Source organism: Ciconia boyciana, chromosome 6 (assembly GCF_034638445.1).
Source record: "Ciconia boyciana chromosome 6, ASM3463844v1, whole genome shotgun sequence".
NCBI lineage: Eukaryota > Metazoa > Chordata > Aves > Ciconiiformes > Ciconiidae > Ciconia > Ciconia boyciana.
Genome location: NC_132939.1, coordinates 1,727,195 through 1,755,034, shown reverse-complemented (window position 1 = coordinate 1,755,034; position 27,840 = coordinate 1,727,195). Strand labels below are relative to the sequence as shown.

Below are 27,840 nucleotides of genomic sequence, written 5' to 3'. Positions count from 1 at the left end.
GGAGGCGTCTGCTGTGGCCACAGGAAGTGTCCCCTCCACTCTGTGGGTGGCTGGGGACAGTGCCTGTGCCCCACAGCACAAGGAGAGGGGACGTGCCAAGCCCACCACGACAGCTTGGTGCCTCGGCCACCAGAGGGAAAGCAGACTCGGCAGTTCCCAGTGCAGGATGGCACCATGACCTCTCTCCCCTCTTGGCAGGTATTTCATGCTCGTGGTAGCTTTGCAGGCACACGCGCAGAACCAGAACTACACGCTGGCAGCCCACATCTCTGAGCGCATCATCGTCAGAGTAAGTCCCTCTCTCCTCCCTCAGCCTCGATGGGTGCCCCGCAGCCCTTTGCTGGATGTCCTGGGCAATCCTCCTACCTTCCTCTGGCTTTTCAGTGCTTTCTCCGCCCAGCCCTTGCCTACCTTCTCCAAACCATCACTGCCTTGGTTGTAGCTATATCTGTCCATACCTGGGTTCTGGCTCCAGCCTTTCCAAACCTGCTTAGTCAGACCAGCCTCAGAGCATGCAGGAACCTGTTGCAGGAGAGAGAAGGGATCCCATTCTCCCAGGGTCAGACCAGTGTCCAGGGTGGAGCTGTTGGGAGTGAGGGAACAGTGTTGTTGGGACTCTGCAGCGAGGGACAAGGCCTACAGTTGTGGGAAGACTGGGTACCTTCCCAGAGCAGCAACTTTTGCCTGTGCTAAGGCAGCAGTGCTCAAATGCAGAGGAGCAGGAAGAGATAGGCACCATCCCCAGGCTCTCCTGGAGCTCTGCTAGAGCACTGAGCTCCGAGAGATGAAGGCAGGGGGTAAAATACAAACAGAGGGACCTCAGAGTCTGCAGGCAAGAAAGCCCACAATGAATTATGCAGCCTCCAGGGTGCCCAGCGCAGAACTGCAGGGAATTGCAGGCAGCCTGGACTGCCCCATCTCAGCCTGCAAGTGGGACACAGAACCACGGCAGCAGGGCAGAACCCCAGGATTTGGGACCCAGGAGCAACAGCCATGTCACTTGGTCTTCTGCTGTCCTGCATGGTTCTGGTTGGCGTTGTTGGAAGAGCTCTGATAGCTGAGATAACAGACAGCTCAAGAAAGCGAGGATATTCCTTTAGGGAGAGGAGCAGAACAGGCATAGCCTTGGTGCCTGCAGGCAGAGGCTTAGACAGGGCCAGCAGATGAGTGCCAAGGCTGCCTTTGCTGGAAGGGCAGGCTGGGATCTGTTCCCAGGGCTGGCAGTGGATCCCTGCCCCTGCCACTTTGCCTTGTGCTGCTGCAAAGCTCTGTCTCACACCTTCATGGCCTTGCTTGTCCTCTGCTGGCTCTGCCCTGCCTGTCTATCCAACTCCCTGCTGTCCCTCCTGTGAGGCTGGGGCTGCCACAGCTCAGCCTTGAGGTCTTCCTAGGGCTGTAATTCAATGTGCTGTGGGCTGGAGAGGGCACCCGTGCCAGGATCTCATGACCCGGACTGTTCGTCCCAAAAGCCCCCTCCTGCTTCTCAGGGTACCTGGATGAACATGCTCCGGCTTCAGCTGAGATCTTCCCTGTCCCCGTTTCCCTTCTGCAGATTAAGGATGTTGCTGTGCCATCAGGGTGCTTCTGCTTATGCCAAGCTTTGTTTCGCAGCTGTTTCCTACCCACGGTAATGGGGACAGCACGCTGCTGCAGTGGGGTGCCTGGCACTGTCCAGGCCACCACAGCAGCTTGGAGCTCTCTGATGTCCATCTGTTGCCCCTGGCCTCTCCTGCTATACAGTCTCTCTGCAACATGCATAGAGGGATGGGTCTGTGGGGCTCTCCTGACATCCTCGCTCTGTCCGCATCTCAGAGTGCCTCTGCCCAGCAGCACCGCAGCGTTTCTCTCCCTGGTTTTGCTACTGCTGCTTTTCAGTCCCTGCTTTCCTGTCTTTCCACAGGCCTCCAACCCTGGCCAGTTTGAGAGCGACAGCGATGTGCTCTGGCAGCGGGCACAGCTCCCTGACACTGTTTTTCACCACGGCCGGGTTGGCATCAACACAGACCGCCCCGATGAAGCCCTTGTGGTCCATGGCAATGTGAAGGTCATGGGTTCGCTGATGCACCCTTCAGACGTCCGAGTGAAGGAGGACATCCAGGAGGTAAGAGCCAGGCAAACCAGGCTAGGTTTGCGGTGATCAGGGGTCTGAAGAGGCACCACAGAAAGTGTGAGTGTCCTTGTGAGCCTGTTTCAGCTGCTGATTTTGGCATAGTCCTTATGAGCAGCCTGAGCTCCTGACCAGATGGGAAGTGCCTTAGAAGTCTGTCTGTCCCTGTGTGTCCCAAACACAGCCTGTCCTCCATTTCTTAGGGAATATTGACTGTTCCACTGTTAGCCAGAACTAGCAAACGCAGAAGTTACAAACCTGGAAACAGCTGAATACATCAGATAGCACACTGGGGCTTGCCAGAGCCTGGGTGAGAGGCTCAGCTTTGCTCTGCAGTCATCTCAGCTGGATGTGCCTGTCCAGGAAAGCTGGGTACAATCATGTCTCGTATTTATGAGAACTGCCTCTGCCCTGTGCCTGGTTGTGCAATGGGACTCAGTCTCCTCCTGGCTTCACTACCCAAGGAACTTGTCCGGTGACAGGAACTGGAGATTAACCCCAGTGCAAATGCTGTTTGTCCTAATGGCTGGTCTGAGCAGGGTTCAGGGCTGCCTGGTGAAGTGCTGTCTCACAACAGTATTACCATGAGCCGTAGCGGGTTTTGCTGCTTGGAGTCAGAGTCATGGGAACTTCAGAAGCAGCACCCTGCTTAGGAGTTGCATGTGTCTGCTTTGTCCCAGGTGGACACCACAGAGCAGCTGAAGAGGATCTCCCGTATGCGGCTAGTACACTACAACTACAAGCCCGAGTTTGCAGCCACGGTGGGCATTGACAACACCTCTGAGACAGGTACGGGCCCTGCGTCACACCACGGTGACCTGCTTGCATCTGCAGCGCCGGGCCGTGCGTTCTGCAACCTACAGCGGCATTTTGTTCGTGGTGCCAAGTGGCACTGCCCTGCCTTTCCTGGCAGCTGTACCCAGATCTACCCTGGGGCAGCCCCCCCAGGCATGGGGTAGGAGAGAGGGGGCTTCTCACCACCTGAAGTTTAGGCACCTAATGAAATTCCCTCTTTAGCGAGCGGGAGAGAAGATGGCACTTCCCACAGGTGGCTTATAAGGCTTCTCCACGTACCCACCTCTCTCCAGGGGTACACACTGCTACGCACTGCAGCGGGGTGATGCAAATACCCCTGTCCACGTAGTCTGGGAACCAGCCTTCTCTGAACAGCCTCTGCTCTTCTGTTGCTGAGCCTGTATGGGCTGCCCAGGCCACGGGGCCTCCAACGAGCTCTGCCTGGCCCTGCGCAGGCCAGGGTGAGGGGAGGACAGCCCTTGTGTCATCCCCAGTGAACAGGGCTCCTGCCAAGGACCGCATGGGCCAGAGAAAGAGCTGTGGCAGGAGGAGCCCTGCCCAGACCACGTTGACCCACTGTGCTGTTTCCACGCAGGCGTCATTGCTCAGGAGGTAAAGGAGATCCTCCCTGAAGCTGTGAAGGACACCGGGGACCTGGTCTTTTCCAATGGGAAGACCCTTGAGAACTTCCTGGTGGTGAACAAGGTGGGTGACAGCCAGAAGGGGCAGGGAGGTTGGGGAGGCTGTTGAACCTGGCTCAACGGAGTTGTGGAGCTGGAAATGGAAGAGGGAAACTGTGATGCCTGGGAAATGCTTCTGGGCCAACACCACCCATATGAGTTTCAGACTTGGCTGGTCTTTCAGATGTCAGGAGCAGCCATGGGTGGACGGCAGACATCAGCAGGAAAGAACTAGCCTGATGTTGGTAAAAGTTGGCAGCATCTCCCTCAGGAAGGGCTCCTTGTTGGCAGCCTGCTGTAGGGAGGCTCTTAGTCATCGTCTCTCCTTCCTAGATAAGATAAGGTGGTTATGTCAAGATAACCCAGGAGCACCTGGCTGCCTGACCTCTCCGTAACCTGTGGCAGCCTGTTCGCTGCTCTGGGCATCGAGGGGACAGCCTCCTGTAGCGCACATCGAGGGGACAGCCTCCCAAAGCTGCCAGCTCTCTCCTGCATCCCTCTGTCCAGAGCAGGAATGGCCAAGACTGACCTTAGTGCCTTGTTTCTCCTTTGTGGAAGCCTAGATCCCTGCAGTTACATCACCAGCTAGCAGTAGCTGTGAGCGTGACCTTTTCTGTCCCATCTGCACGTGGCCAGGCCATTGCTGTCCTTTGTTTCTGCGTACAGCCCTCCTCCGTGGGCCGCAGCTCAGCATCAGCCCTCCAACAGGAGCTGGTGCACGCTGCAGAACAGCCTGTCACAGCAAGCTGTGCGGTCTGCTCTAGCTGAGCTCTCCAAAGAGGCATCTACCTGCTGCTACAAATTATCCACGGTGTCCAAGATCCTCTGAGCGTAGTGCTGGACCAGCACACCAGTGAGATGTTTGCCTCAGGGAGCTCTGTCTGGGGAAGTGGAGTGGCAGAGCCCCAGGGTGGATAAGGGGCAGGGGTGATAGCACAGTGCCCGCAGCAGTACGTGGGATGCGGCTGCAATTGTGCCGGAGGGAGATGCTTGTGCTGGAACGCCTTGCCTTTACCAGAGGGGCTACAGGAGGAAGGTTGCTCTCCAAGAGGCTTCTGGATTTGGACTCTCCATTGGTCAAGTGTCTGTTGGATAATGCTGCAGAGTAACTCCAGCAGCTTGCACTGCAGAGCAAGAGGCAGAGGGCTGGGGAGGGGCAGAGAAGGGGTAGATGGGGAGCATTGCTCATGTGATTTGACCAAGGGCTCCTGATGAAGATGGGGACTTTGTGCCTGTCCTTTGTGACTAAGGAGGACTCTTTGGATTAGCACCAGCAGGAGACGTCAGGGATCCTGCACCAACATTTATTGTTTTGGTTGGGTTTGAAGAGGATATCTCTTGTTCTTGCATCCAGGGGCTGTAGAGATCTAGATGTGCCATGTTGGATGATTCCCTACCCCCAGAGCTGGGTGTTGTGTAGCCTTTCCCCTGGGGCAGGGCATGGGAGAGCAGTCAGGCGGCTAGATCTGGGGGAGCAGGAGTGCCTCCACGTGCCAGGCCACTCAGACTGCTGACCTGTTCCCTGGCAGGAGCGCATCTTCATGGAGAACGTGGGAGCTGTGAAGGAACTGTGCAAACTGACGGACAACCTGGAGACCCGTATTGATGAGCTGGAGAGGTGGAGTCACAAGCTGGCCAAGCTCAAGCGGCTGGACAGCATGAAGTCAACCGTGAGCTCTGGGGCATTCAGGTACGGGCATGCTGAGGGCACAGGAGCCAGAAGGGATGTCTCCTTTTTGTGTCCAGGCTGCCCTGATTGACACCTTGGTTTGGGAAAGGGGAGATGGGAAGGAGCAGTGGGGCGCTGGCAGTTGTCATTTGGCCTGGGGTAGAATCAAGGAGCTGAGATTGGTGAGACAGGTCTGGCATACACATACCAACCTCCTGCTCTCAGACCAGCCCAAAAAAAACCCAGTGTGAAATTGTCTCCATGTTTCCTTAGAGTAAACGAGCAGCTTTCTCAGGGCAAAGAGTTTCTCATGCTTCCAAAATCGTTATACTGACCCTAGTCAGCTTATGCAGGTTTTGGGGCAGAATTCAGGCTCTCTGGGTAGTGGACCAGCACTGCACCTAGCCCCAAGCAGATGAAGCAACAAGGGTTTCTGACTGTCATGCCATGCAGAGATTTCTCCCCTACCAAAGAATCACATTTTTGCCTGGGAATCGCTTTGAGTGCTGTCCCTGCACAGCTCAGCTCCATTCCTCCTTTCTGCTTGCAGCCAAACAGGAAGCCAGTTCAGCCGTGCGGGAAGCGTGCCCCACAAAAAGAGGCCCCACAAAGTAGCCAGCAAGGTAAGGGACTGCTCCCAGAGGAGCAACGCTGTGCAGGGGAAGGTGGCCTATCTAAGAACGGTTGTCTGCGTGGTCCTTGTGTGTTTTCTTACACATGCTGCAGAGGGAGAGACCCTGTCTGCTCCCATTTCCATGATCTCTCCTTCCTTTTTGTCCATGCCTAACGAAGACGATATATGGCTTCTGTGCTGAGGGGGTTCAGGGCTTTCAGGGGAGCAGGAAGAGAGCTTTGGATGGGCTGGCTGGGATCTATGCAATGACCAGAGCAGTAAGGAGTCCTGAGCTGATCTTGGGGTTTTTCTCTTGCAGTCACCGTCAGTTGTCCCGGAACAGGCCTGCATCAGCCAGCGCTTCCTGCAGGGCACCATCATTGCCCTGGTCGTCATCATGGCATTCAGGTGAGACCATACACCCAGGCCGCCACTTCTCCAATCTCTCTCCAGCTCATCGGTTTGGCCCGTGCCATCCATGGGGTGTGTAGCGAGGGGCTGTGGATCTTCAGCTCCTTTCATGGGCTGAAATCCCTTGGAAGCAGATCAGTACCATGACATGTCCCTTGCCCCACACCCGTCCTCAGCCTGTACCTCTCTCTTTCTCTCCAGTGTGGTGTCCATGTCCACGCTCTACGTGCTGAGCTTGCGCAGTGAAGAGGACCTTGTGGATATCGATGGGTAGGTACTTCTGGGCTCTGTGGGGGGGATGTGGTGACTGGGGGAGTCTGAAGCGCAAAAAACAGCCGCTGCGGGATTATTGACTATGGTTCCAGTGAGTCAAGCTGTAAAGCCCACCAAACCCATCTGCACATCCAAGTCTGATGTCAGTTAAATTATCTCGAGCAAGAAGCGAGGAACAGAGAAGAAAAAGAAAGTACCCTGCTGTTTGGCTGCTCACATATCCACTTGTGGCCGGTCTGAATGTTCTTTGGATGCCTCTTCAGCTGGACTAAAACAGCATCGTCCCGTTGATTGCAGTGGGGCTGGACCAGTCTGTGCTAGGCAAGAGTTTCCCTCTGCAAACAGAGTCCTTGGTGCGGAGAGAGCGCTGGGGGAACGGCCCCAGCCCGGCAAGCGTGCACACGGGTAGCCTGTGCTGGGCATTCAGTTTTGGCACACTTCACTCCTTTGGGAGCTCACATTACCAGATAATGAGTCTCTTTTTCTCTCTCTTCTCCCTGTCCTATTTCTCTCCCTTCTGTTCTGGTTACATGTCTCATCCAACCCATTTTCTTTCCACTTTGTCTTTAATTTTCCCGTTCTTGTCTTTTCATTTCCATTATCTTCCATATCCTCTTTCATTCCCCCCCTTGTCCTCCTCATCTTCTACCGACCTGCCTTTTCTTCCCGTCTCCCTTCACCGTTCTGTAGCTCTTTTGCTGTGCCCACTGCCTGTCTCCTGGCCCTCTTTCGGCACAGGGGTCCTGGGGTCCCGGTCGCTCTATGTCCACGGTATGTTACTGTTTCATTATACTGTTATTTAATTGCTGCATCCCTTCTCTCAATTCCTCTTCTTTCTTCCATCTGCACCACAGAAGACCAAGAATCTTAAGCAAAATTGAAAACAAAGAAAGGGATATGAATATACTGCAGCAAGTGGTTCTCCAGGAGGAAGGATTATGGACCCCGTCAGGAAGGGGAAATTAGGATTAGGAGATTGAAGAACCAATTCATCAAAGGCTCAATAAAGAAATTCCATACTACAGGTAGAGCAGGAGCAGACAGTTTGAAAGGAGTGGAAGGAGTATGTAAAAAGGATGAAGACTTTGAAGAATTAGCCAAAAAGTTGTTCCTACCCTCTCTTCATGTGTGAATAGCTTTATTGTGGAGGGTCACTCTCAAGTACAGGACAGCTTACTGTGCAAAAGAAGGACAGAAAAAAACCCTAAATTATTTCTTTTTATGAGCCATCACCGCTGGCAATGTTTGGAAAGGTACTGACCCAGGGAAAGCTGGCTGAGTTACTCATTAGGTACAGACCTGTAAAGCCCCTCAGTTAATGGGATCTGCAGGGCTGCAGCAAAATACTTCCCTTAAAAGGAAAACAGGCCCTACCTGTCTATCAGCACCCTTAGAACAAAACACTGCATAAAGAGCGGTGGAAGGTACAATTAATTTGTTCTTTTAAGAACTCCACATCAGAGTGTTTCACAGGAAGCTATTAAAAAAGTAATTGGTTGTGGGATGCAAGATAAAGCCATGCATGGAAAGCGTTGACGAGGCAGTGGAGGAACGTGAGGGATTTGGCTGGGATTTTGGCTGGGATGAAGGTTAGCTCCAGAGGCTGGTGCCCACATTCCCTCCAGGAGAGCAGCGTTGCATCTCCTTTCACCAGAAAAAGAAACACATGTCGTAAGAGAAGTCTTGTAGGTGACAAAGTGATATTTTGATTTCTCTAAATGAGTGAAAGCTCCCTTTATCTTTGAGAAACCTTGAGCAATGCTTAAGGGGACAGGCAAGACGTGGGTACAGGACAAGCAAAATGTGGGACAGATAAAACCAAACGGCTCTTATGCCTGGGCAGGGTCTGGACAGGTAAAATCTTGAACATCTTTGTTAGGAGCTCAGTAAAAATTTCTGCTCAGCAGGCAGCTACAGTGCACGAAGGCGAGAGAGCCATGGTTTGTCCCATATCTCTGTAGCTGGTGCCCAGAAGTGGTGTTGCTCTGGGCTCCTTGTGCAGACGTGGGAGAAAAACAGCCCAAGGCAGCAGTTCCTCCCCTTTCACATCTGCCTTGCCCTCGGGAGATGCCTGTGGCGTCCTCAGCTCAGGTCTTGGTAGCTTCAGTGAAACACCTGAAATTACGTGGGATGAATCTGGGTGGGATTGTGTGTATTTCTAAAAAAACAAGATGAGGAACAGTCTGTCTCCGAGAGATAAGGGGCACCTCCCTTAGGGAATGGTGAGTGCTTGGAGCCCATTACGGCCTAATGTGTTGAGACCCGAGCACATAAATCCACCCTGGAGATCACTGTTGGAAATCAAGGCCACTGAGTACACCCTGTTCCACAGTGAGCATCGAGGGAGCGTTGCTGGTGTCCTCCGAACCAGCTGGGACTTGTACCTGCCAGACGTGGGACTGCCACATGATCTGCTGTGGCATTTCCTAGCTCTCCTTGCTGTCTTCACAGCTTGCGTGCCTCTCTCCTGCTTTTCCTTTCCCAGATCACTCCAGTCTGTGCTCCTCCTCACCCTTGCACTCTCCACGTTTGCTCTTGCTCCATGTACCTGGTCCCATCACCCCACTCACTGCTACAGCCGCTTCTCTCTTCATGTACAAGTGACGCCGTTGTCCCCCATGGTAGAGGTTTTCACCATATTTTCCTGCATTTCAGGTCAAGCCAGAACTTTGATAAAACGCAGATGGTGCGATCCACAGCTGCGTCAGACAGAGCCAGCGGCAGGACCCCCACATACCACGGTAGGTTGCAGTGGGGCAGAGGGCCTGGCAGACGCACACGATGATGGGTTGTGGTGTAGGGTGAAGTACGTGGCTGCTCCTCCATGCCAGGGGCTTGCTGGCACTGTGCTGTCTTCATGCTGGGAGGTCCTGGGGCTCTGGTTTTGTGGAAGGGATGCCGGGGGCAGTCGGTGCTGCTTCTGTTAGATGCCTCTCCCGTTGACTTACTCCATGTGTCCCTGCTGTTTGCCCTGCAGTCACAGAGGACACACATGACTTAGTCTTCAGCTTACCTGGTCACAGCGTGCTAGCCTGCTTCAGCCCACCGTGTTTCTCCATGTGCTGCTCTGCTGCTCCCACCAATGTCTCCTCTGTTGCCCTCTCTGAGACCAGCCCCACTCATGCCACTAACCGGACAGGTAAGTACCAGCCCAGGCACCCAGGAGGTGCTGGAACAATGCCGAGGTGTGTCTGTCCCACCGTCGCACCACCTCATATCCCTAGACCCCTCTCACCTCCTGTCCTACCTCTGCCCGCTACGAAAAGGACGTGCAGCCTGCCCTTCAAAATGTGCCCGGTTTCCTCCACACCCACTGCCTGGGTTGAGACCTGCTCCAGCAGGCAGCTGCGGGGCAAAGCAGGACTGCCAGGCTGAACAGCCTTTGCTGCCTGTGTGGCATGGTTCAGACATCTGTGATCATGCTGCCAGGGGTAAGCAGGGGCTGGAAGGTCTTTGGAGCTGCCTGCTTTGCCAGCACAAGGTCGTGAGAGGCTATGCCGGGCTGGCCAGCATGCCCGAGCAGCCATACCTTGCAGTCTGTCCTCATTCTTCTGTTTGCTTTGAGCAGGGTTTTGACAGGCTGGGAGGTGTGCTGCCTCTTGGCTGCCCAAGCAGGGCTTTTGCAAGCTCACTTGCTCCATCACCAGTCCCTGTTGCAGGAGGAACAGCACCTCAGGCAGTCACTGCAGAGCCGTAACACCCCTGGAGTCGTGCCTTAACCCTGCCTTAAACACCGTGCCCTACCCGAGCACAGGGCCGTTCCCCGCTTTGTCCTCACAGACTGCTCTAGCTTCCCTTTGCTGCGGGGATCCCACCGGCCCCTTCAGGCACAGAGGCTGGGAAGCCTCAGCTGCTCGCAGGGGGGTAATACGGGAGGTGACATGGGGACAGGACGAACCCAGAGCTGGTAGCTGTTCTCTCTGCACTGGTCCCGGAGGTCGGGATTGCTGCCAGCCTCTCAGCACAACCTTTCTCTCCCTTCTCTGTGCAGACCAAAGTCAGACCTCATTCCTGCCAGTGACAAATATCAAAGCCAAATCCAGGGGCATCACCGGGAAAGCGACATCCTACACCAAGTGGCCAAAGACACCTGACAGGTCTCAGAGCTTCGGCAGCCCCAATGCCAGCCCCTCCTCCCCCTTCACCCACATCCAGGGCAAATCCAAGTACATCTCCAACCTCTCGCTCTCCCGCAGCAACTCCCCGCTGGGGCAGGCCCGGCAGCAGCGCAGCATCAAGCAGCCGGTGAGCGAGTGGCCCCGCACGGAGGATCCCGGCACGGATGGTAGGTGGACCCTATCTTCTTCCCTCCCTGCAGCGGCACCGTGGTCCTGGGTTCTCTCCTGGGGTATCCTCAACCAACTGGGTCTCATCTGTGCTGCACAGCTCTCACTGTGTCCCCGTCCTGCAGCTTGTTTGCCCCCAGCTCTCCCAGTGCAGCCAGATTCAACCTCCAGCCCTGCCCTTCCTCCCCCATGCTGCCCTACGCTTTCTGGCCACATTAGCCAGTTGCTAGTTCCCTTCTGAGGCTGCCGTACCGGCATCTCCATTCTTACCCCCATCGCAGCTTGCTCAGCCATTTCTAAAGCAGATCTAGAGGAAGAAATGCACAGATTCAGTCATCCTGGCAACAGAGAGAAAGGAGTGTCGATGACCAGCCATTGGCATAGTCTGGGGAACCCCTTCTCCTGGTTCTCCGTGCCTGGACATGGTGTTAGCGCAATCTTGAAGCAATCTGACCCCCTCTCTGATGACAGGGTGATGAGGAAAGGTGGTCTCAGTGCCAGGCACCCCTTCCAACCCTTCTCGCTCAGGGTAGCCCAGCTGCCATCCCTTTGCTGTTCCTAAATAGCCTGTTCTCCCACCCGCAGGGCCAAGCCCAGTGCTGCAGTCTGTCCGGATCGTGGAGATCAATATGGCCATCCAGTCCCAGTACTGCGCAGCCGCTGACGCATGCAGGTGAGTGGGGCAAGGCCGGCTGCCAGCATTTCAGTGGCAGCAGCACTGTGGGAGCTCCAGGGGAAGCAGCAGATGAGCAGCTCCTGGAGCCTTGGGCCGTTTTCTGCCATCGCCCCAAGGCAGCCCACGCTGCTCCTTGGACAGAGGAGCTGGGGCTCCGAGTCCTTTGCTCAGAGCTCAGGAAGATTCCATTTGGTGATGAGCTCATCCTTGGGAACTAGCCTGGGAAGCCCTCCCCTCTGTAGTCTCAGCCCATCGGAGACTTTGGGTCCTGTCCTGGCCATCTCACAGCCACCTGAAATGCTGTGGTGAGGTCTAATGCTCTCTCTGTGTCCCTAGGACTGGAAACTTCACCTACCGCATCCCTGTCAACCAGCTCACAGCAGTGAACACCAACCTGACCCTGGAGATGAAGTGAGTGGACAGGGCTCATCTCTTAGGTGTTTCGGTACCCCTGAAGTCAGCTGAATACTGGGCCGCGTGGCCATGGTGTCTCCTGCCTGAGCTGGGAAAGAGACAGCAGGGTCTTATTGTGTCTTGTCTCCCCAGCTCCTCCTCTGCTGTGTCCATCTCCCTTTGTGGCCTTGTCTCCAGTGACCCCTGCCAGGATGCTGCGAGCACGAACAGCTCCACCGATGCCACAGACGCACAGGTAGGGAGGGAGGGTACGGCTCACAAAATCCACGCGCGCTGTGTCATCCCACCACAACACCGATCCCTCCAGAAGGGACTACAGCAGCCTGGCTAGGGCAGCACAGGAGCTGCTGGAGGGAATTCATGCTCAAACATAGCCGTACTCTGCACTGGCTGACATCGATGACCCTCAGACATCCCTGCGACCCCAACAGGGAGGTGTCTGTAAACCTGATACACGTGGTCACTCATACAAAATCATCCCACCCGACCCCTCTGCATGAGCCCCAGGACTGTGGGGAAAAGCCCAGGCTGTAAGCTGCCGTAACGCATCCCATTGAAATCCCTTCAGGGGGATTTTGCAGGTCTGCGTGCGCGGAGCCTGCATCAGACCCTTCTTACCCTCGAGTGCCTCCTTGCCCCTCTCAGTCCAGCTCTACTGCTGACCTTGGAGAGGTTGCCTCTCCACTCGACAGCGCAGGGTTGTGCGGTTCCTTACCAGTCTGGCCTGGGAGAACATCCCCTGATGCTCAGCCCCGATCTCATCCTAGCTATTCTGTTTTCTTCCCCAGGAAACAACGCACCGTTGGCCTCTCGTGATGATGTCTTTCCGGGAGTTTACCTACCACTTCAGAGTAGCACAGCCTGTGAGTACCAGCAGCTGCTTTGTCTTTCCTCTTGCCCAGGGCTGAGCGGAAGGAGAGCAATGGGACCACGGCAGGTTTAGCAGCCACATTGCGCTGAGAGCTTTCCACAGCCCTCTCCATCGTGGCTGTTGCCTTCCGCAGTTACATGGGTAGTGGGGTTATGATTTTTCTCTGCCCCAGCACATAATTCATGCACAATTCCCCCCTCGGAGCGTGCATCCTACCCCCGTCTGTAAGGTCTTTTTCTCACTCTCTCACAGGGCCGAGCCAACTGCAGCACTGCTCCCGAGCAGATGGGACACCTTTTCACTGACTATTATTTTCAGTTTTACTGGCTTTGTGAGTGAGTGCTGGCAGCACCAGTGCCCTCTGGTTGGAGAGAGGAGGGGGACTGGTGACACTGGGGAGATTCCTGTACACCCTCCTCCACTAGCCCCCAGCCCCACCTTACCCCCGTCTCCCACGTGGGGCGTGGAGCTGGTTTGGTTGTGGCTGGTGACGCAGGCACTGAAGCACAGCACACGCAGAACACAGGACCTAAGCCACAGAAACACAACCAGCCCTGTGGTATCTCCTGGGCTCACCTCGCACCGACTCCCACCATCCCACGCCGCCCCAAATGTCTCTCTCCTTCCCTTATGGGGACGCTTGTGTCCTCGTCACTTCTCCCTCCCCTTGCAACACTGGATTTGAAAGCATTACACTGGACTGAATGTGGTCGGGTCTGCCACATCCCAGAGCGCGGATGGGAGCCCCATCCTGTACTGGCCCAGTGGTCCCAGATGTGCCACATCAGTTCTTCACAACACTGGAATTGCTCAACACTGGAGCCCTTTCCAAGAGCGAAACGCTGGAGTTTGGCCGGGAAAGGAAGGCTGTGCCTGGACGTACTGGAAGTCGTACACTGGAGTTGCTGTTCCTTCTAGTTGGCCCAGGGCCATCCCCCGCAGCCCCACTCCACAGACCCGCAGAGACCCCAGGACCCGCGAACGGACTGTCCTCTGTGGACAACAAGAGAAGGTGCAGCTTCAACGTTAGTCCTGTCTGCCCCCCTCCTCGCTGTACTCTAACTTTCACCATATCCAGGTCTGGATGGATAAACTCAAGAACCCCACTAAAGATGCTGCTGAGGCTGTGCCCAGGCCAAACCATGCGTGGGGACACTTGCCATCAACCCATGGGAGAAAAATTACCGCGCGTCTCCTGCATTAAGTGTCATGGGACCCGTTTTTTTTCATTTGGCAGCAGCGCGTGGACTCTCGCAGTGTGTGGAGCTGCCTCAAGTCAACGCGGCCACCTCTGCCCAGATGTGCAGAAGAGAGACCACTGGCAAAGCCCGGTGCGCCCTGCAGAGCAAGGCTGAGTCGCTGGGGACGTGTGATGTGGCTTCACTGCACCCCCTGGCTAACGGATCTCTGCCAGGCACTGAAGAGGCTGATCCTCTCCCGCAAAGGGGGGAACGGCAGCGACTGTGGGCCCTTGCTGTCACTGTTCTCAGAAAGCAGTTACGTTGAGTGTATTTTGGGTATTTTACTGTTACAAGTTCTTAACTTGCTAAACTACTGAATTTTTTTTTTTTTAAGCCGTATAAAAATGGGTCTCTTAATTCTGTCCCTATTGAGCTACGCGTGTCTCGCATAGGAAACCAAAGGGGGCCACTGCTAAGCTCCACGTTAAAGCCTGACTGCTACAGCGGCGCTGGGACATGTCAGCCTGACTGACCAGTGCGCGCGTCCTCCTCCCTGTCCTGCTCCAGCACCTCTTGCTGAAGAAGGAGACATCTGCGTTCCTGGAGGCTGAGCCACCGCCAGGTTCTTATGTCTGAGATATATTTTTCTAAGGAAACCGCAGCCACCGCTGGGGAAGGGCGGTGAGGGGGAAACGCCACTCACCTGTCCTGAAGCACTCTAAAGCCGGCTTCAGAGAAGAGCACGCCTTGCCCCTTGCAGCCCCGTCACTGGATGTTAGGCAACTCGAACCAAACTGGTTTTGGGAAACTGCATCAGGCCCCGGCTGCTGCATTTTGTTGCTTTCAGCGGAGGCAGATGCAGCAACCCCTCCCTTTGCCAGCTGCAGGCCGTGTTGTCACCAGCACTGAGGAGTGCGTGGCTGGCTCTGCTGCTCCGGAGAAACAAGCTGCAAAGACATTTTTTACCAGATAGAGAGATGGTTCCTGTGCACATCTCGTGGGACCCTACGCGCCCTTCTCATCCCAGTCTGGGGAGCGGTTTTATCTCCTGTCACCCATCTCAGAACTTCTCTGAGCTTGTCCCAGCAAAGCAGCCATAGCCCTGCAATTCCTTGCGACATCGCTAGGAGTTGGCGTCTCTGGACCTGGCTCTTTGTTTGTAGGGCGGTGTCAAGGTCAGGTCTTCATGCCCACCGTCAGCAGTGGGCATGAACGCCCTACAGGCAGCAAACACTAACTATACATTGGTGATGCTCTCCGGTTACTAAAATGCGCTGAAGCCTGGGCAGGCAGGAACCAGCGGGTGAGCAGGGAACGCTGGGCAGCCCAGCCCGAGTGAAGCTAGGGGACTGCCCGACTTTGGGGAGCTCAGCGGGAAAGCAAGAGGTCCCAAGGCTTGGGGGTGCCTACACACAAGCAGGTCAGCTCCATGCCCAGCAGGATTCTCTGTTTCTCCCTGCAACTGGGAAGGAAACCCTCCGATGCAGCTCTCTGGAGAGGCCGCTCAGCGCTCTTCCCTCCACCTGCCCTGAGCTTTTTTGCTTGGCCTTAAACTGCAAAGTTACTTTCTTGGCAGCTTTTATTCTCCACTTGGCAATCAGTGGCCCAGTCTGGCACGTCCTTATTCAGGTGAGTGATGCCACGTGCTCTTCGACGTCTGCTCAGCTGAGAGGTAGCCTTCTCAGACCTGCTGTTTTCCCTTGTTATTGTCGAGCTGGGCTAAATGCCTGTGCGCTCGTTTAGTCCCTGAAGAGGTAACGGGCGGTGTTGTGAGGGCCAGAGCTGAAAGCACTGCCTGCAATCACCACCACCAATCCACCCCCTCGCTGGTGGTCCTGGCTGAGGTCAGCCGAGACCCACGAGTACATCTCGCCCCACTGTGGGGAAAGCCACTCCTGGAGGGGAGAAATCAATCAATCACTAGAAACGTGCTAGCAGCGGTGGCCCAAGAGGAGAGGGGAGCCTCTCAGGTGTCCCTGCGACGCTTAGCCATGGGGTTTATGAGGGCCCCTGGCAAACCAAGTGCCTAAGGGCTACGGGAACATCTCTAGTGCCTTTTTCTAACAGGACTGCACAAGGGAACAGCGGTTTCCCACACGTGCGTAAAATGCTGCGTGCCTCAAAAACGGTGGCTTAAGAACTGAGATGAGGCAACACCTAAAGTGCAAAGGCCAGCCCTACCCACATACAGCTGTTGCACAGCAGAGCAGCACCGGGCTGACAGCAATCCCTGGTATCGAAAGAGGAGAGGGATTCAGAATGCAGTTTTTAGCGTCTTCTATCGCAACAGTATCTTTTGTCTTAAAATATATCCCAAAGTGTACGCCAGTTCCACCAGCCGCTGCACAGCAAGGCAGAAATGAGCTCAAAAGGGGTCTGTAATTATGAAAGGGTCACAGGATTGCTTCTAAGCCTGTGGAAACAGCTGTTTGCGTAGACTCCCCCCAAAGGTGTCTCTGCCCTAACCGAAGATGTGTTCCCCATCCCCAATCAGTACCAAGAGAGTTAACAATCAGGCCGTTCCCTGCATGAGACGGAGGGAGCTCTGAGCCGACGTCTCCAGCCGTACAGCTTGGGGAAAACCCTCTCTTTCCGCTGGAAACTAGACGTTTCATCTCTCTAGACATTCTTGGCAGGAAGGAAGACAAGTGTGGAAACGAGGCCACTTGCCAAAGTTTGGCTGTTTCGGAGTTTGTTTCAAAAGCAAATTCACAAACATTCTGTCCTACTGTTAGAGCTTAAAGCCTGTAAATAGAGACTATGCCACCACTGCAAAAATTAAGGAAAAAAAAAAAAAGTAAAGCACTAATTTGTTTGGTTTAAATGTTGCTGTCACAGCTTTAATCACTGTATATTGCCAGCAAGTTTGTAGAGTTGCATTCTTAGCAGGTATTATTGATTCTCGGTTTTTATTTGTGGGGAACAAGCGTCGTTTCCCTCCTTTCTTTCTGATTTATATTTATATTTTGCTGAATTTGAGTGCTGAGTGTCCGGATTCCCCACTTTTTTGTTTGGCTTATTTAGACTTTGTTTTATGCTGGAGGTAAATATGCCCATATAAATAAATATATAAATACTGCTTTGTATCCAAGGACGGCTCCTGGCACATTCCTCCCTTGCTACGAAATAACAGTCTTTCAGTTCAATCGTTATAAAACTGTGTCCTACAAGATGGAGGAACCCCCGTGTCATTAATCAGCGGGAGTTTCCAGCCGTGCCCAGTCAGGGTCAGAACAGCCCCAGCCGGTGGCTGCTCACTGCTACTTTTGAACACGTATTAAAAAAAAAAAGAAGTCTCCTTGCTCACGCCTCAGAGGTCAGGGCCAGATCCAGAGGCATCTGAGAGCAGCCGCAGAGGGAAACTTCCTTCCCAAACAGGAAATTGGGGCTTTCAATCTGTAAGCTACCTGTTGAATTTCTGATTCTGAAATCCAATCACTTTGAAAGCTGGGCTACGAATTCAAAGCTACCTATACAAATATAGTTATGCATGCCATAAATAAACTCCTCTTTTATAGGCAGGGCAGTTAATTCACTACTTAACTGAAGGGCACATCCAGCTACAAGATTGTTCTGCCCTGTACTTCTCAAGCATTCCTCCCAAAACCTCATTTCCCACAAACGCAGCTTGTGTCACCCACTGCGGTGCCCACCAGACAAGCGTTCTCCTCGCTTTGCGTCCGAGGAACCACACCAGCGCGTCACCTGGGAACCCTGGCCAGAGACCGTTCCGCAAGCGCCGTTTCACCCAGGCCAAACGGTACGTCCACCCACCCACCGCCGCCATCCGCGCACCTCAGGAGCACGGAGCCTGGCCGAAGAGCGGGACCGGGCGTTTCCATCAGCTCCATTTCTAGCGCAGGAGGGCCCCAGCATGCGCTGCTGACGGTAAGTGAACCACCTTGGAGCAGTCCCTGCCCCTCTCGGCTTTGCGAGGGGCCACGAGCGCTGCTGAGCTACAAAGCTGCTGGCTCAGGATGAGAATGGGCACAGCCTTCCGGAAAGGGGGTGAGGGGACGTGATGGTAATGAAGGTTGAGGGATATAAAAGCAGTAAGCACTTATTTTCCAGAGTCTAGCTGCACTAGGGCACAAGGTGGCCCTGAAACACTTCTGGACATACACAGCTGTGGAAATCTGTGATAAACACGGGGCCCATGCCGAGGCACGTGGATCTTGTGCCAATATCAAAGTGGTTTGTAAAAGCCAGGTGAAAAAAAAGAAGTATCTAAAACACAAACCATGAGTCCAAAGGGAGGTGCATCACGGAGCCAGTTTTATTCAGGTTTGGTTTGCTGGGCTGGCAGAAGTCACTCGACAGGAGCACAGTCCATGCCTGATACGGGCTTTGTTGTTGAAATATAAAAGAAATACAAAAAGAGCTTCTGCAGGGCTTCCCACCTAGAACCAAACCGAGAGAGGAAGGAGGTCGGTGGGACAGCATTCCTCAGGGCAGCGCCAGGGCCAGACGCTGCTGCTACGAAAGCCACAGAGCAAAGGACAATACCCAGAGTCCACCGTTATCCGCTGCGGCCTCTCCTGGCTCACAGATACCGCCCCGGGCCCGCCTCAGCCTGCCCCAGCCGCCATTATCCACCCCCTTCTCGCCTCAGCTGCCATTCACACACACCCCCCCCCCCCGGGCCCGCCTCAGCCTGCCCCAGCCACCGATCCCTCCCACCCTTCCCGCCTCCCCCAGACCACCACTATCCCCCCCAGGCCCGCCTCAGCCTCTCCAGCCGCCATTATCCCGCCCCAGGGCAATAGCCTTACTGCCCCAAATTCCGCCCACAGTTAACGGGCATAGAAGCACTCTCCAGCTAAGTTACCCGACGGCTGCTTTGCAGCTCGGAGTAGCTGCGATGCTCAAGCCCAAAGCTGCTGCTGGGATGCGGGCACAGCCTTTCGTGCGTCCTAACTTTGCCCCTGAAGAAAGGTGGCTTTTGTAAAGATCAGCTGTCACAGGGCTACGCTTCCAGGACCCCCCCCAGGCCCATGCATAGCGTTAAGACCTCAGGGAGCTTACAGCCACAGGGGATTCACGAGGCGGTACCGGTGCTCCTCCGCCCGGGCCTCAGACGTAGATACCGACCCACAGCAGCAGGAAGAGGACGCCGAAGCCCATGAAGAGCGAGGCCACTAGTGAGATCAACAGCTCCTTGTAGATGTCCCGCGTGTACTTGGTAGAAGTCACCTCGTAGCTGCAGCCCGGGGGTTAAGGCGGTAACGGAGGCAGAGCAAGGTGAGGGCCCCCCGCTCCCCTGTCCGCCCCCCCGGCTCCCCTGCCCGCCCCCCCGGCTCCAGCCCGGGGATACACGAAGAACCAGGCGGTGAAGAACATGCCGATGGCCAGCAGCACCACGGTGAGGTGCGGGAAAACGGCCGGGTTCACCGGGCTGGTGTATCTGCTCATCGCCTCCAGCTCCTGTGGGGACACGGCGAAGGTGAGCGGGGCACGGCCGAGGGACGGGATGGGGCTGGGCTGGGCCGGGACCGGCCCCCAGTACTGGCGACCGGCCCCCTGTCGCGGTTCCCTGCCCCTGCCCCCCTGTCGCGGCTCCCGGCCCTCACCATGTCGCCCAGGTCCCGCTTCCCGCTCCGCTCCGACACGTCGCCGCCGCTCCCGCCGCTGCCCGCCCCCCGCCGGAAGCGGAAAGGAACGCGGAAGCGGGGCATGCCGGGACGGGTGGGCGGGGCGAGTGGGAGCCGCTCTCTATTGGCTCCGCCGGCTCCCGGCGGGCATTGCGGCGGAGCGCGGGAGCGGTGGCGGGAGCGAGCTGCGGGGTAATGGCGGTTGGGGCAGCCTGAGGCGGGCCTGGGGCGGGATAATGGCGGCTGGAGAGGCTGAGGCGGGCCCGGGGGGAGGTAGTGGCGGTCTGGGGGAGGGATCGGTGGCTGGGGCAGGCTGAGGCGGGCCCGGGGGGGTGAATGGCGGCTGAGGCGAGAAGGGGGTGGATAATGGCGGCTGGGGCAGGCTGAGGCGGTATCTGTGGGCAGGGAGAGGCCGCAGGGGAAAGCGGGGGGGAGTAATGGTAAAGCTGGGGGAGGCTGTGGTTAGAAGAGAAGGATAACGGTGGACTCTGAGGAGGGGGAGTGGGAAGGGCGGGGGGGGAGAGGCCGAGGCGGGTAATGGGAGTGGTGTAGGTAATGGCGTGCTGGGGAAGGGGGAAGCGGGAAGAGCGGTAACGGTAGGCCTGGGGAGGCAGCGGCCAGGGGAAGTATTAGTAGGTAGGGGGGTAATGGGGCCTGGATGGTTATAATGGTGGGGCTGGCGGAGGGGGAGGGGTGATGGGGAGAGGCTGAGGTAGGAAGCGGGGGTAAAGATGGGCCTAGGCAGGGGGCATAATGGTATGCTGGGGAGGCTGGGGCTGGAAGCGGGGTAATGGCAGCCAGCGGAGGCCGCAGCCCATGGGGTAATGGTTTGCAGGGGAAGCAGCCACCTCCCTTTGGTCCCCCCTGCTTAGGGGGTACCCCACAGCCCAGCTGCTAACCCCCAGCTCCCCCCAGCACCGTGTGTGTGCAGAGGCTGATCCCAGCGTCCCCTTTTCTGTTCCCCAGGATGGGAATCCATGGCCTGGCCAAGCTTATTGCCGACGTGGCTCCTGGCGCTATCCGGGAGAATGACATCAAGTCTTACTTTGGCCGGAAGGTCGCTATAGATGCCTCCATGAGCATCTACCAGTTCCTGATCGCCGTGCGGCAGGGAGCTGAAGTCCTTCAGAATGAGGAGGGCGAGACCACGAGCCACCTGATGGGCATGTTCTACCGGACCATCCGCATGGTGGAGAACGGTATCAAGCCGGTTTACGTTTTTGACGGCAAGCCCCCGCAGCTGAAATCGGGGGAGCTGGCAAAGCGGACTGAGCGCCGGGTTGAGGCCGAGAAACACCTGCAGGAGGCTCAGGAGGCCGGAGAGGAGAACAACATTGAGAAGTACAGCAAGAGGCTGGTCAAGGTGACCCAGCAGCACACTGATGAGTGCAAGAAGTTACTAACGCTGATGGGCATCCCCTACGTGGAGGCGCCGGGGGAGGCCGAAGCCAGCTGCGCTACCTTGGTGAAGGCCGGGAAGGTCTATGCAGCTGCCACGGAAGATATGGATTGCCTGACCTTCGGCAGTCCGGTACTGATGCGGCATCTTACTGCCAGCGAGACGAAGAAGCTGCCCATCCAGGAGTTTCACCTGAACCGTATTCTGCAGGATCTAGACCTGACCTGGGAGCAGTTTGTGGATCTGTGTATCCTCCTGGGCTGTGACTACTGCGAGAGCATCCGCGGCATTGGGCCCAAGCGTGCTGTTGAGCTCATCAAGGAGCACAAAACCATTGAGAAGATCATTCAGCAGATAGACACCAAGAAGTACCCTCTGCCTGAGAACTGGTTGCACAAAGAGGCCCAGAAGCTTTTTCTAGAGCCTGACGTGGTCAACCCCAACAGCGTAGAGCTGAAGTGGACCGAGCCGAATGAAGAGCAGCTCGTCCAGTTCATGTGCGGGGAGAAGCAGTTCAACGAAGAGCGGATCCGCAACGGGGTCAAGAGGCTGAGCAAAAGCCGGCAGGGCAGCACGCAGGGCCGGCTGGACGACTTCTTCAAGGTGACGGGCTCCATCACATCAGCCAAGCGCAAAGAGCCGGAGACCAAGGGGTCGGCAAAGAAGAAAGCCAAGACCAACAACGCCGCAGCCGCAAAGACCAAAAAGGGAAAATAGCCAGACTGGCCAACCACAAAGCCCTGTGATTGGTTTTTAGGCTCAACCAGGAATTTTAGGCTAATAACAAACGGTCTTTTTTGTCCTGCGTGTTAGTGCTAGGAAGGATGTTGCTAAAGTGCTTTCCAACAAGGCTAGGTTAGTGAATCAGACAAGCGTCTTCCTGCGCAGCAGTAGTAACGTATGAGGCTGGGAGAGAAGAGAACTGAAACAACCGCAGCGTGGGGGGGTTGGAGGGTGAGGAACCAGGGAGTTGCATTCAGCAGTTCAGCGGCAGCGTTCATCGGTTTGAGACTCTTGATGAGGGACTGGAGGTGATACCCAGGCTGTGGACTTAAAGGGAGGTGCTGATCACAAACACCCTCTTTGATTTAAGAAATAAAAGAGTTGAACAGCTAGAGAGCGAACTCGGTACAAGTGATAGATTTCTGCCTGACTGACGCAATCCATCCAAAAAAGAGGTAGGTGCAAGCAGCAGAGGCTGAAGGAGAAACTGGGGAGATGTGAATGGAAGGCAAGCTGGAGTTGGGAAGGAGACTTGAAATAATGAGGTAAACTTCTGCCTTTAATGAGGATTGGGTATAGGTTCTTCCTTCCCGTATTATCACTTTTTGTTTAAAAAAAAAAAAAAAAGTTGTAATCCCAATTCCAGCAATGTTCTGGCCTGGTCTTAGTGCATAAACTGAGGACAAGCTGAGCTGAGACTGCAGCTCTCCAAGCCTGAGTTTTGCTGCTAGGTTCTGTTTTATGTTTAAAAAGAAAAATGTCAATAAACCTAGCATGGAAGCCTGCTCACTCCCTGACTTCATGAGGCACCTTCCACGCTGTACACACAGAGAGAGGTCCCAGACTAAGAAGAAAAAAGATAGTGCCTCTTTTTTTTTCTTACTTTATTTTATTCTGTATTTGGCATAGTCTTTCCTCTTACTTGTCAAAGCAATGTGCTGGGTTTTGTTTTCTGAATAAAATTTATACACAAATATGATGTTTCTCATTCTCTGGAGAGGTGGCTTAAACCTTGTTGCTGAAGGCTGCACAGCTGAAGAAAAATCCCAGTTTTAGAGGGAAACCTATTGGTGACAACAGCCAACAAATCAAGCACAGGCCTGAATACAGAAAATTTGAGTTTTAATCCTGGTGTTAACAGGGGCTTTTGGATGCTTTGTAGACATCGAAGATGGGCTTGTTTCACAGGGGAATCCCATTAACATGGCTAAAATAATCCTGATTTTTAAGATGCCTCTGAAATTTTATTAAATGTCGTGTGAAGAATAGCAGTGGGTGCTGCGCATGGAGGCAGGGAGCTTCTCAAGCTTGCTGTGTGTGTGCGAAGAGGCACGTGGAGCAGAGCACCCAAAACTTACAAGTCTGCTTCCTTGATCTGGTGGTTTTCACCGGGTCTCAGCTTAACCTTAATTCCAAGCCTTAAACTGGAGATATTTTGGCAAGAGGAAGTCTGCATGCTTGAAACGAGGGCAGCTGTAGCTGGTGTGCTTTGAGATCGCCATCTGTGCTCTCCACAAGTGTCAATGTGGCTGTCGCTTATCCCATCACATTACTTGCAGAATCTGCACCCAGAAAGCCAGGAAAGTGCTACAGGGAAAATCAGATTTTAAAATCGATGCGAGGGGTGGTGGTTTATCACCTGTTCTGTGTATTTATCTGTTTAACAAGGCTTCTATCTGTGAGTATTTGTGCTTCCAACCCTGAGTCCTTGTGACCTCCTGTCACTCTGAGCCACAATCTCTTTTTGTTCAGCTGGAAAAACCTGCTCAGACAGTTTAAGCAACTTCTAAACATCCTGTCACTGCTTTGTCTTCTCTAACGGAGAAGTGGAGCCCAGGCTAAGCTCTCGGTGCCATTTTCCCAGGAGGCTTTAAGGTACAGCCTTGCTGGGCAGGTTACTTTGAAAGCCTGGCTCTTCTGGGATGTTCTAGCGTCCACCACATCCCGCTCCCTCTGTCCTTCCTCTCCTGCCTCCCCCTCACAGGTACCCTCCACCCCGTCACCTTCCATCCAGATTTACTTGGTCCCCAGGATAAGTTATCCCTACGCTATTATCATACGTAGTAGGCTGTACTACTGATGTGGTACCATAGATAGGACACGTAGTAGGCTATATTGTGTGTTATATAGTAGGCTATAGGCTACTATGGTACACAGACTAGCTACTGTACAAGTTTCAAATGATGAAGATACTTATCCTTTGAAATGTGTTTATTATGTGTAGCAAGCTATCAGTGAAAACTGAGTGAAATACATTTTCCTGTGATGTTGCTAAGATCTGTTATCCTCAACTGATCTCACCTGGTAGTCACAGCAGTTCAGACATTTTGTCCACTCAAATTTCATTACTTGTGTTATTTCATTTCAAAATACAGTGAAGACAAAAAACTGGGATTGTGTTTGCTTGATGTGTATTCTCTTAAATGTTTCAATCCATAATTTGTCCTAACAGGAGCTTCTTAATTAAATATTCCTATTTTATCTGTGAATACCTTTGTTGTGACCATGTGGAAAGGTACAGTGAGATGGTTTTGTGGTGAGAGAATGAAGGATGATAAAAAATAATATGTGGAAGTAAGAGTCAGGAAAATGCTTGTAGCAAGGAAGTAAACTAAGTCAGCAGCAGGAAAAAGAAACTGCAAACTTACTGTCTTCAGCCTGACGCCGGTCTCCGTAACGGGTTGCAGAGTCCTTCATCCTGCCTGCTTCTTGCTGACCTGAACGGCGTTTAGTTCATCACGTTATTATGTATCACGTTATTACCATGCCAAGATTAGTTCAAGGAATGAGACAGAAATGACAAAACGTTTCTAAGAAAGTTTAACTGCCTTTTCACATACGTACCTTTAATTTACTTAAAGGAGCAACGTTAACCTTTGCTGCCTACCGTTCTGTCAAGGGATGCACACAAAGAAAGCAACCTTTAAATGAATATAATTTCTCTAATGAGCCTCAAGTAAAATCATAAAGTATGATTACAGAAGTAGGGCTCGGTGTTTGTACACTTGGCTTGTGCTGTTACACTGGAGTACACGTTGTGCTTTGTCCCTTTGGGTTGGAAGTGCGTCTTCTCTGCCTCCACAGCTTTCCTTGGTGTACTTTCTGTAGGATGCAGCTGCAGTGGTGATCTCCAGGCACAGAAGTGATCGACTGGAGGAATCAGGTTTTGCTAAGTCCGAGCCGTAAAGTGTTACACATGCAGGGAGAGAAAGCGATTTATGTGCACATTTGACTTGGGTGACAGCACTCACGCTTTCACCTGCCTTAAACTGTATAGTTTAAGTGAAGCTCTGAAGCTCTAAACTTGCACAGTCCAAACAGGAGAATAAATTCCAAACCCTGGCATCTGATTAAACTTTATTTGGCACACTCATATGGCTTCTTTCCCACCTGTGGCTCAGCACAGCTGAAAACATCCCCCCCTCCACATCAGCACTGAGCAAAGAAAGGTTAATGAGCCCTTTTTGCACACTTAGGTGGGGGGGGACAGGACCCAAGTCCAAACTTCTTCCAGACTCTTCTTTCTGAGAGTTTCTAATGATCCCCTCCGTGGCTGGCATGAAGCTCTTTGCTCAGCTAAGATTTACTTCAGGGATTTTCTCGATGAGGGCCAAAGAAGTAAATAAACCCAGAAGCTGTCCCCCTGCACAAGCCCTTCGGGACAGCCTCATCACCCGGTCTGCTCAAAAGGCTGGGGCCACGCACCCTTCCTTCTGGCTGGTGGAGCTGCCGCGTTTGTCTCGCTTCCGAGTGCCGCATCTGCAAACTGCCGCTGCCCTCCTCCTGTAGCATCAGAGTAATTTGAAGAATGGAGGAAAACGGATCGCGTTTCTTCTTTCTGCCTTAGGAGGACGCACGCATATTGCGTGCAAATCACAGAAAGATGGATTGCAAATCACAGATCCTGATGCAGACGCTGGGTAAGAATGTGGTATTAGGCAGGAAAGCAGGATTGTAGGCACAGGTTTCAAATGCAGAGCAAGATTAAACCCCACAGCACTCAAGCTTACAAGTTCACTGATTCAGGGCAAAAGCTCGTTAGCAGAATATACCTGAACTCTATTTTCCATATGTCTGAATTTCTAGGCATTATCTTCAGGCTTTCTAAGTATGTGTCACCACCTTATTGTGATAAAACCTCTGAGAAAACATTTGAAAAGCTGCTCTTCTGCCCTGAGCATAAATAAACTGAGCAGGGAAGACAGCTGGAAGACAAGAGCAGGACTGTGCTGTGCAGCAGCACAGAGACCTGTAGCCTGGGAGTGTTGCACAGGGCTCAGCCCGTAAGGAAATCTTCAAGATTTTTTTCTCTAGGAAGACTGAAAACATGCTGCAGAGCCTAGAGCAACCTGCTTCTGCCCATGCTGCAATATTATTCCTCGTTTGCAGAAGGCGAAGGCTTGGTCCCAGCAGTAGGATGGGTGGCTCTGTCATGGGTTTTTCTATACAAGGATGTTCAAGTGTGCTCAAAAAAATGTTCATTTAGTGGAAGGGAAAAGCAGCTGCAGCCAAAACCTGGAAATATCCTACCAGCTATTGTGGCATGTTGGAACCTCATAAATATTTGTAAAGTGAAAACAGTGTCTGTTACAGAACTACACTTTTCTGGTAGAATACCAGATTTTTATGTAGAGTGCAGCGCTAGATCTCCAGTGTGAGATAGCCACCCTGATGGGAACCGCTAAAACCAAGAATGACGGTTCAGTAACACGTTCACTGATGCCTGGTGGGTGAGCAAAACTGCCAGGCATCGCCCACAGCATCCTGCCACGCTCCGGGACAGCGCGCTGCAGGAGAAACAGCAGCCTGCTCTATTTCAGTAGGTGCCAACCATGCCTTTACAAGTGTCTTTGAACAATCAGGAGACGGCTGAGCATTTGGTCTCGCTATTGCAGAGTAGCTGATCCTCTCCCTGCTGAAGGAGGGGAATTGCAGGGATGATCCATGTGGAAGAGATTTTTACTGATGTGGTGGCACCCAGGTTTGCTTCGTGTAGCTCCCATTGAAGTCCTCTTTCCCTGCTATTCATCTCAGGTACCGCACCCTCACCTGCCTGCCTTGTAGTTCGTGTTATTTTCACTACCAGGTTCTTTTTCCTTACATTTTCTGTCCTAAACAAATATTTCCACTGCTGTTTACCACACTGAGGTTATTGTTAATTAATACCAGTACCGCTATTTATATCAGAAGCAAGTCTTTCAGGCGCGTGAAGGATTTCTAACATCTGCTGTGCTCCGCTAGAAAGAGTAACTGAGACTGGAGAGGCTTGATTAGAAAAAATACTGTGTGCAAGGTGTTGCGTGGTCTGAAAATGAAGGCACCGGTTTTCTTTCTGCTATATGGAGCCTTCTGATAAGTGATGGGGTTTTTTTCCTCCTCCCCTCCTGAATTCTCATAAATACAGCTAACAGCTTTCTATTATATATAGAACATATTATGTACAATTCATTTTAGTCTCACAGCTGTGAAGAGCAGCCTGGAAATTCCTTCCTTCCCTGCCTCGAGTGAAGAAAAACATGTAAATAATAATTGAGCTGGAGCAGATTAAAAAAAATGAAGTGTAACAAACCCCTGCTTCATTACGATTTGCAACACCGGGGGGAATATTTCCATCTGTGCTGGAACCTGACCAAAGTTAGACAGAAATGCGGCAGCCCAGCAAGAACAGGCTACCTAGCGCAGGAGTTTGTCCCAGGCTGCCGAGTGACCCTCCCGAGTCCCTGGCAGCTCACTTGGGGAGCTGGTGTGGGCAGCTGGGGATCCAGCAAAGCTGATGGGAGAGGGCACAGCGGATTTGGGGCTCCCAGGGTCATCACGACTTGTGTGTTTCGTCTCCTCATGGGGAAAATGAAATACGTTCCCCTTTTCTGCCTCCTGTTCTAATGAAATGAGATGGCGAGTTTGCAGATTCTTCACACCTCCAGTGTTCAAATCATTCAATATTGGGGTTATTTTTTTTAAAAGGAAAAAACCTAATTTTTTAATTCAGCCTCATGGTTAAAGAGTAAGGACAAAATGCAATTTCTGAAAGGTTTTGGATTCGTTGCTCTGCCTGTGAGGATTTGCTGAGAACCTAAGCACAGGTAGATGTTCTCTCAAGTATCAAAGCTTTGTACTTTTAATAAATAGTCTAATAAAGTACTTGCTGATA

The 27,840-nt window shown here is 53.4% G+C and overlaps 3 protein-coding genes across 7 annotated transcripts in view; 2 read left to right on the top strand and 1 right to left on the bottom strand.

Moving 5' to 3' along the window:
* Positions 1-14,694, top strand: part of MYRF (myelin regulatory factor) — a 63,913-nt gene extending 49,219 nt beyond the window's left edge. For 2 of the 4 annotated variants that reach the window (XM_072865929.1, XM_072865931.1), the window contains 16 exons: positions 199-289; positions 1,901-2,101; positions 2,788-2,896; positions 3,498-3,607; positions 5,112-5,272; positions 5,802-5,874; positions 6,184-6,272; positions 6,477-6,545; positions 9,204-9,289; positions 9,526-9,687; positions 10,540-10,833; positions 11,420-11,507; positions 11,847-11,921; positions 12,057-12,159; positions 12,713-12,787; positions 13,048-14,694. In XM_072865929.1, coding sequence (XP_072722030.1) covers positions 199-289; positions 1,901-2,101; positions 2,788-2,896; positions 3,498-3,607; positions 5,112-5,272; positions 5,802-5,874; positions 6,184-6,272; positions 6,477-6,545; positions 9,204-9,289; positions 9,526-9,687; positions 10,540-10,833; positions 11,420-11,507; positions 11,847-11,921; positions 12,057-12,159; positions 12,713-12,787; positions 13,048-13,134 — 1,873 coding nt within the window. In that variant the 3' untranslated portion in view covers positions 13,135-14,694. Of the gene's footprint in view, positions 1-198; positions 290-1,900; positions 2,102-2,787; positions 2,897-3,497; positions 3,608-5,111; positions 5,273-5,801; positions 5,875-6,183; positions 6,273-6,476; positions 6,546-7,238; positions 7,320-9,203; positions 9,290-9,525; positions 9,688-10,539; positions 10,834-11,419; positions 11,508-11,846; positions 11,922-12,056; positions 12,160-12,712; positions 12,788-13,047 lie in introns of all 4 variants that reach the window. The other 2 variants (XM_072865930.1, XM_072865932.1) reach the window with 2 other exon arrangements.
* Positions 14,695-18,216: 3,522 nt separating this feature from the next.
* On the bottom strand, positions 18,217-19,686 carry TMEM258 (transmembrane protein 258). Of its 2 annotated transcripts, XR_012043180.1 has the most exons (5): positions 19,547-19,686; positions 19,291-19,400; positions 19,002-19,176; positions 18,805-18,901; positions 18,217-18,376 (listed from the first exon to the last, which is right to left on the bottom strand). XR_012043180.1 is itself a non-coding variant. In XM_072865995.1 (4 exons), the coding sequence occupies exons 1-3, from the start codon at positions 19,649-19,651 to the stop codon at positions 19,050-19,052; spliced, it is 342 nt and encodes a 113-aa protein (XP_072722096.1). In that variant the 5' UTR covers positions 19,652-19,686; the 3' UTR covers positions 18,217-18,376; positions 19,002-19,049. The 2 variants fall into 2 exon arrangements, 1 of the variants encoding a protein (XP_072722096.1); XM_072865995.1 differs by lacking the exon at positions 18,805-18,901.
* A 24-nt stretch (positions 19,687-19,710) lies between these two features.
* FEN1 (flap structure-specific endonuclease 1) lies at positions 19,711-22,447 on the top strand. Its single transcript, XM_072865964.1, has 2 exons — positions 19,711-19,759; positions 20,534-22,447. Exon 2 carries the CDS (start codon positions 20,535-20,537, stop codon positions 21,681-21,683), a length of 1,149 nt encoding a protein of 382 aa, XP_072722065.1. The 5' UTR covers positions 19,711-19,759; position 20,534; the 3' UTR covers positions 21,684-22,447.
* Positions 22,448-27,840: the final 5,393 nt, after the last annotated feature.

Coding starts and splice junctions, on each gene's coding strand:
- FEN1 (XM_072865964.1), top strand. CDS start 20,535: ATGGGAATCCATGGCCTGGCCAAGCTTATTGCCGACGTGGCTCCTGGC.
- TMEM258 (XM_072865995.1), bottom strand. CDS start 19,651: ATGCCCCGCTTCCGCGTTCCTTTCCGCTTCCGGCGGGGGGCGGGCAGC. Junction 19,401..19,546: donor AGCGGGACCTGGGCGACATG/GTGAGGGCCGGG, acceptor GTGTCCCCACAG/GAGCTGGAGGCGATGAGCAG. Junction 19,177..19,290: donor TTCACCGCCTGGTTCTTCGT/GTATCCCCGGGC, acceptor CCCGGGCTGCAG/CTACGAGGTGACTTCTACCA.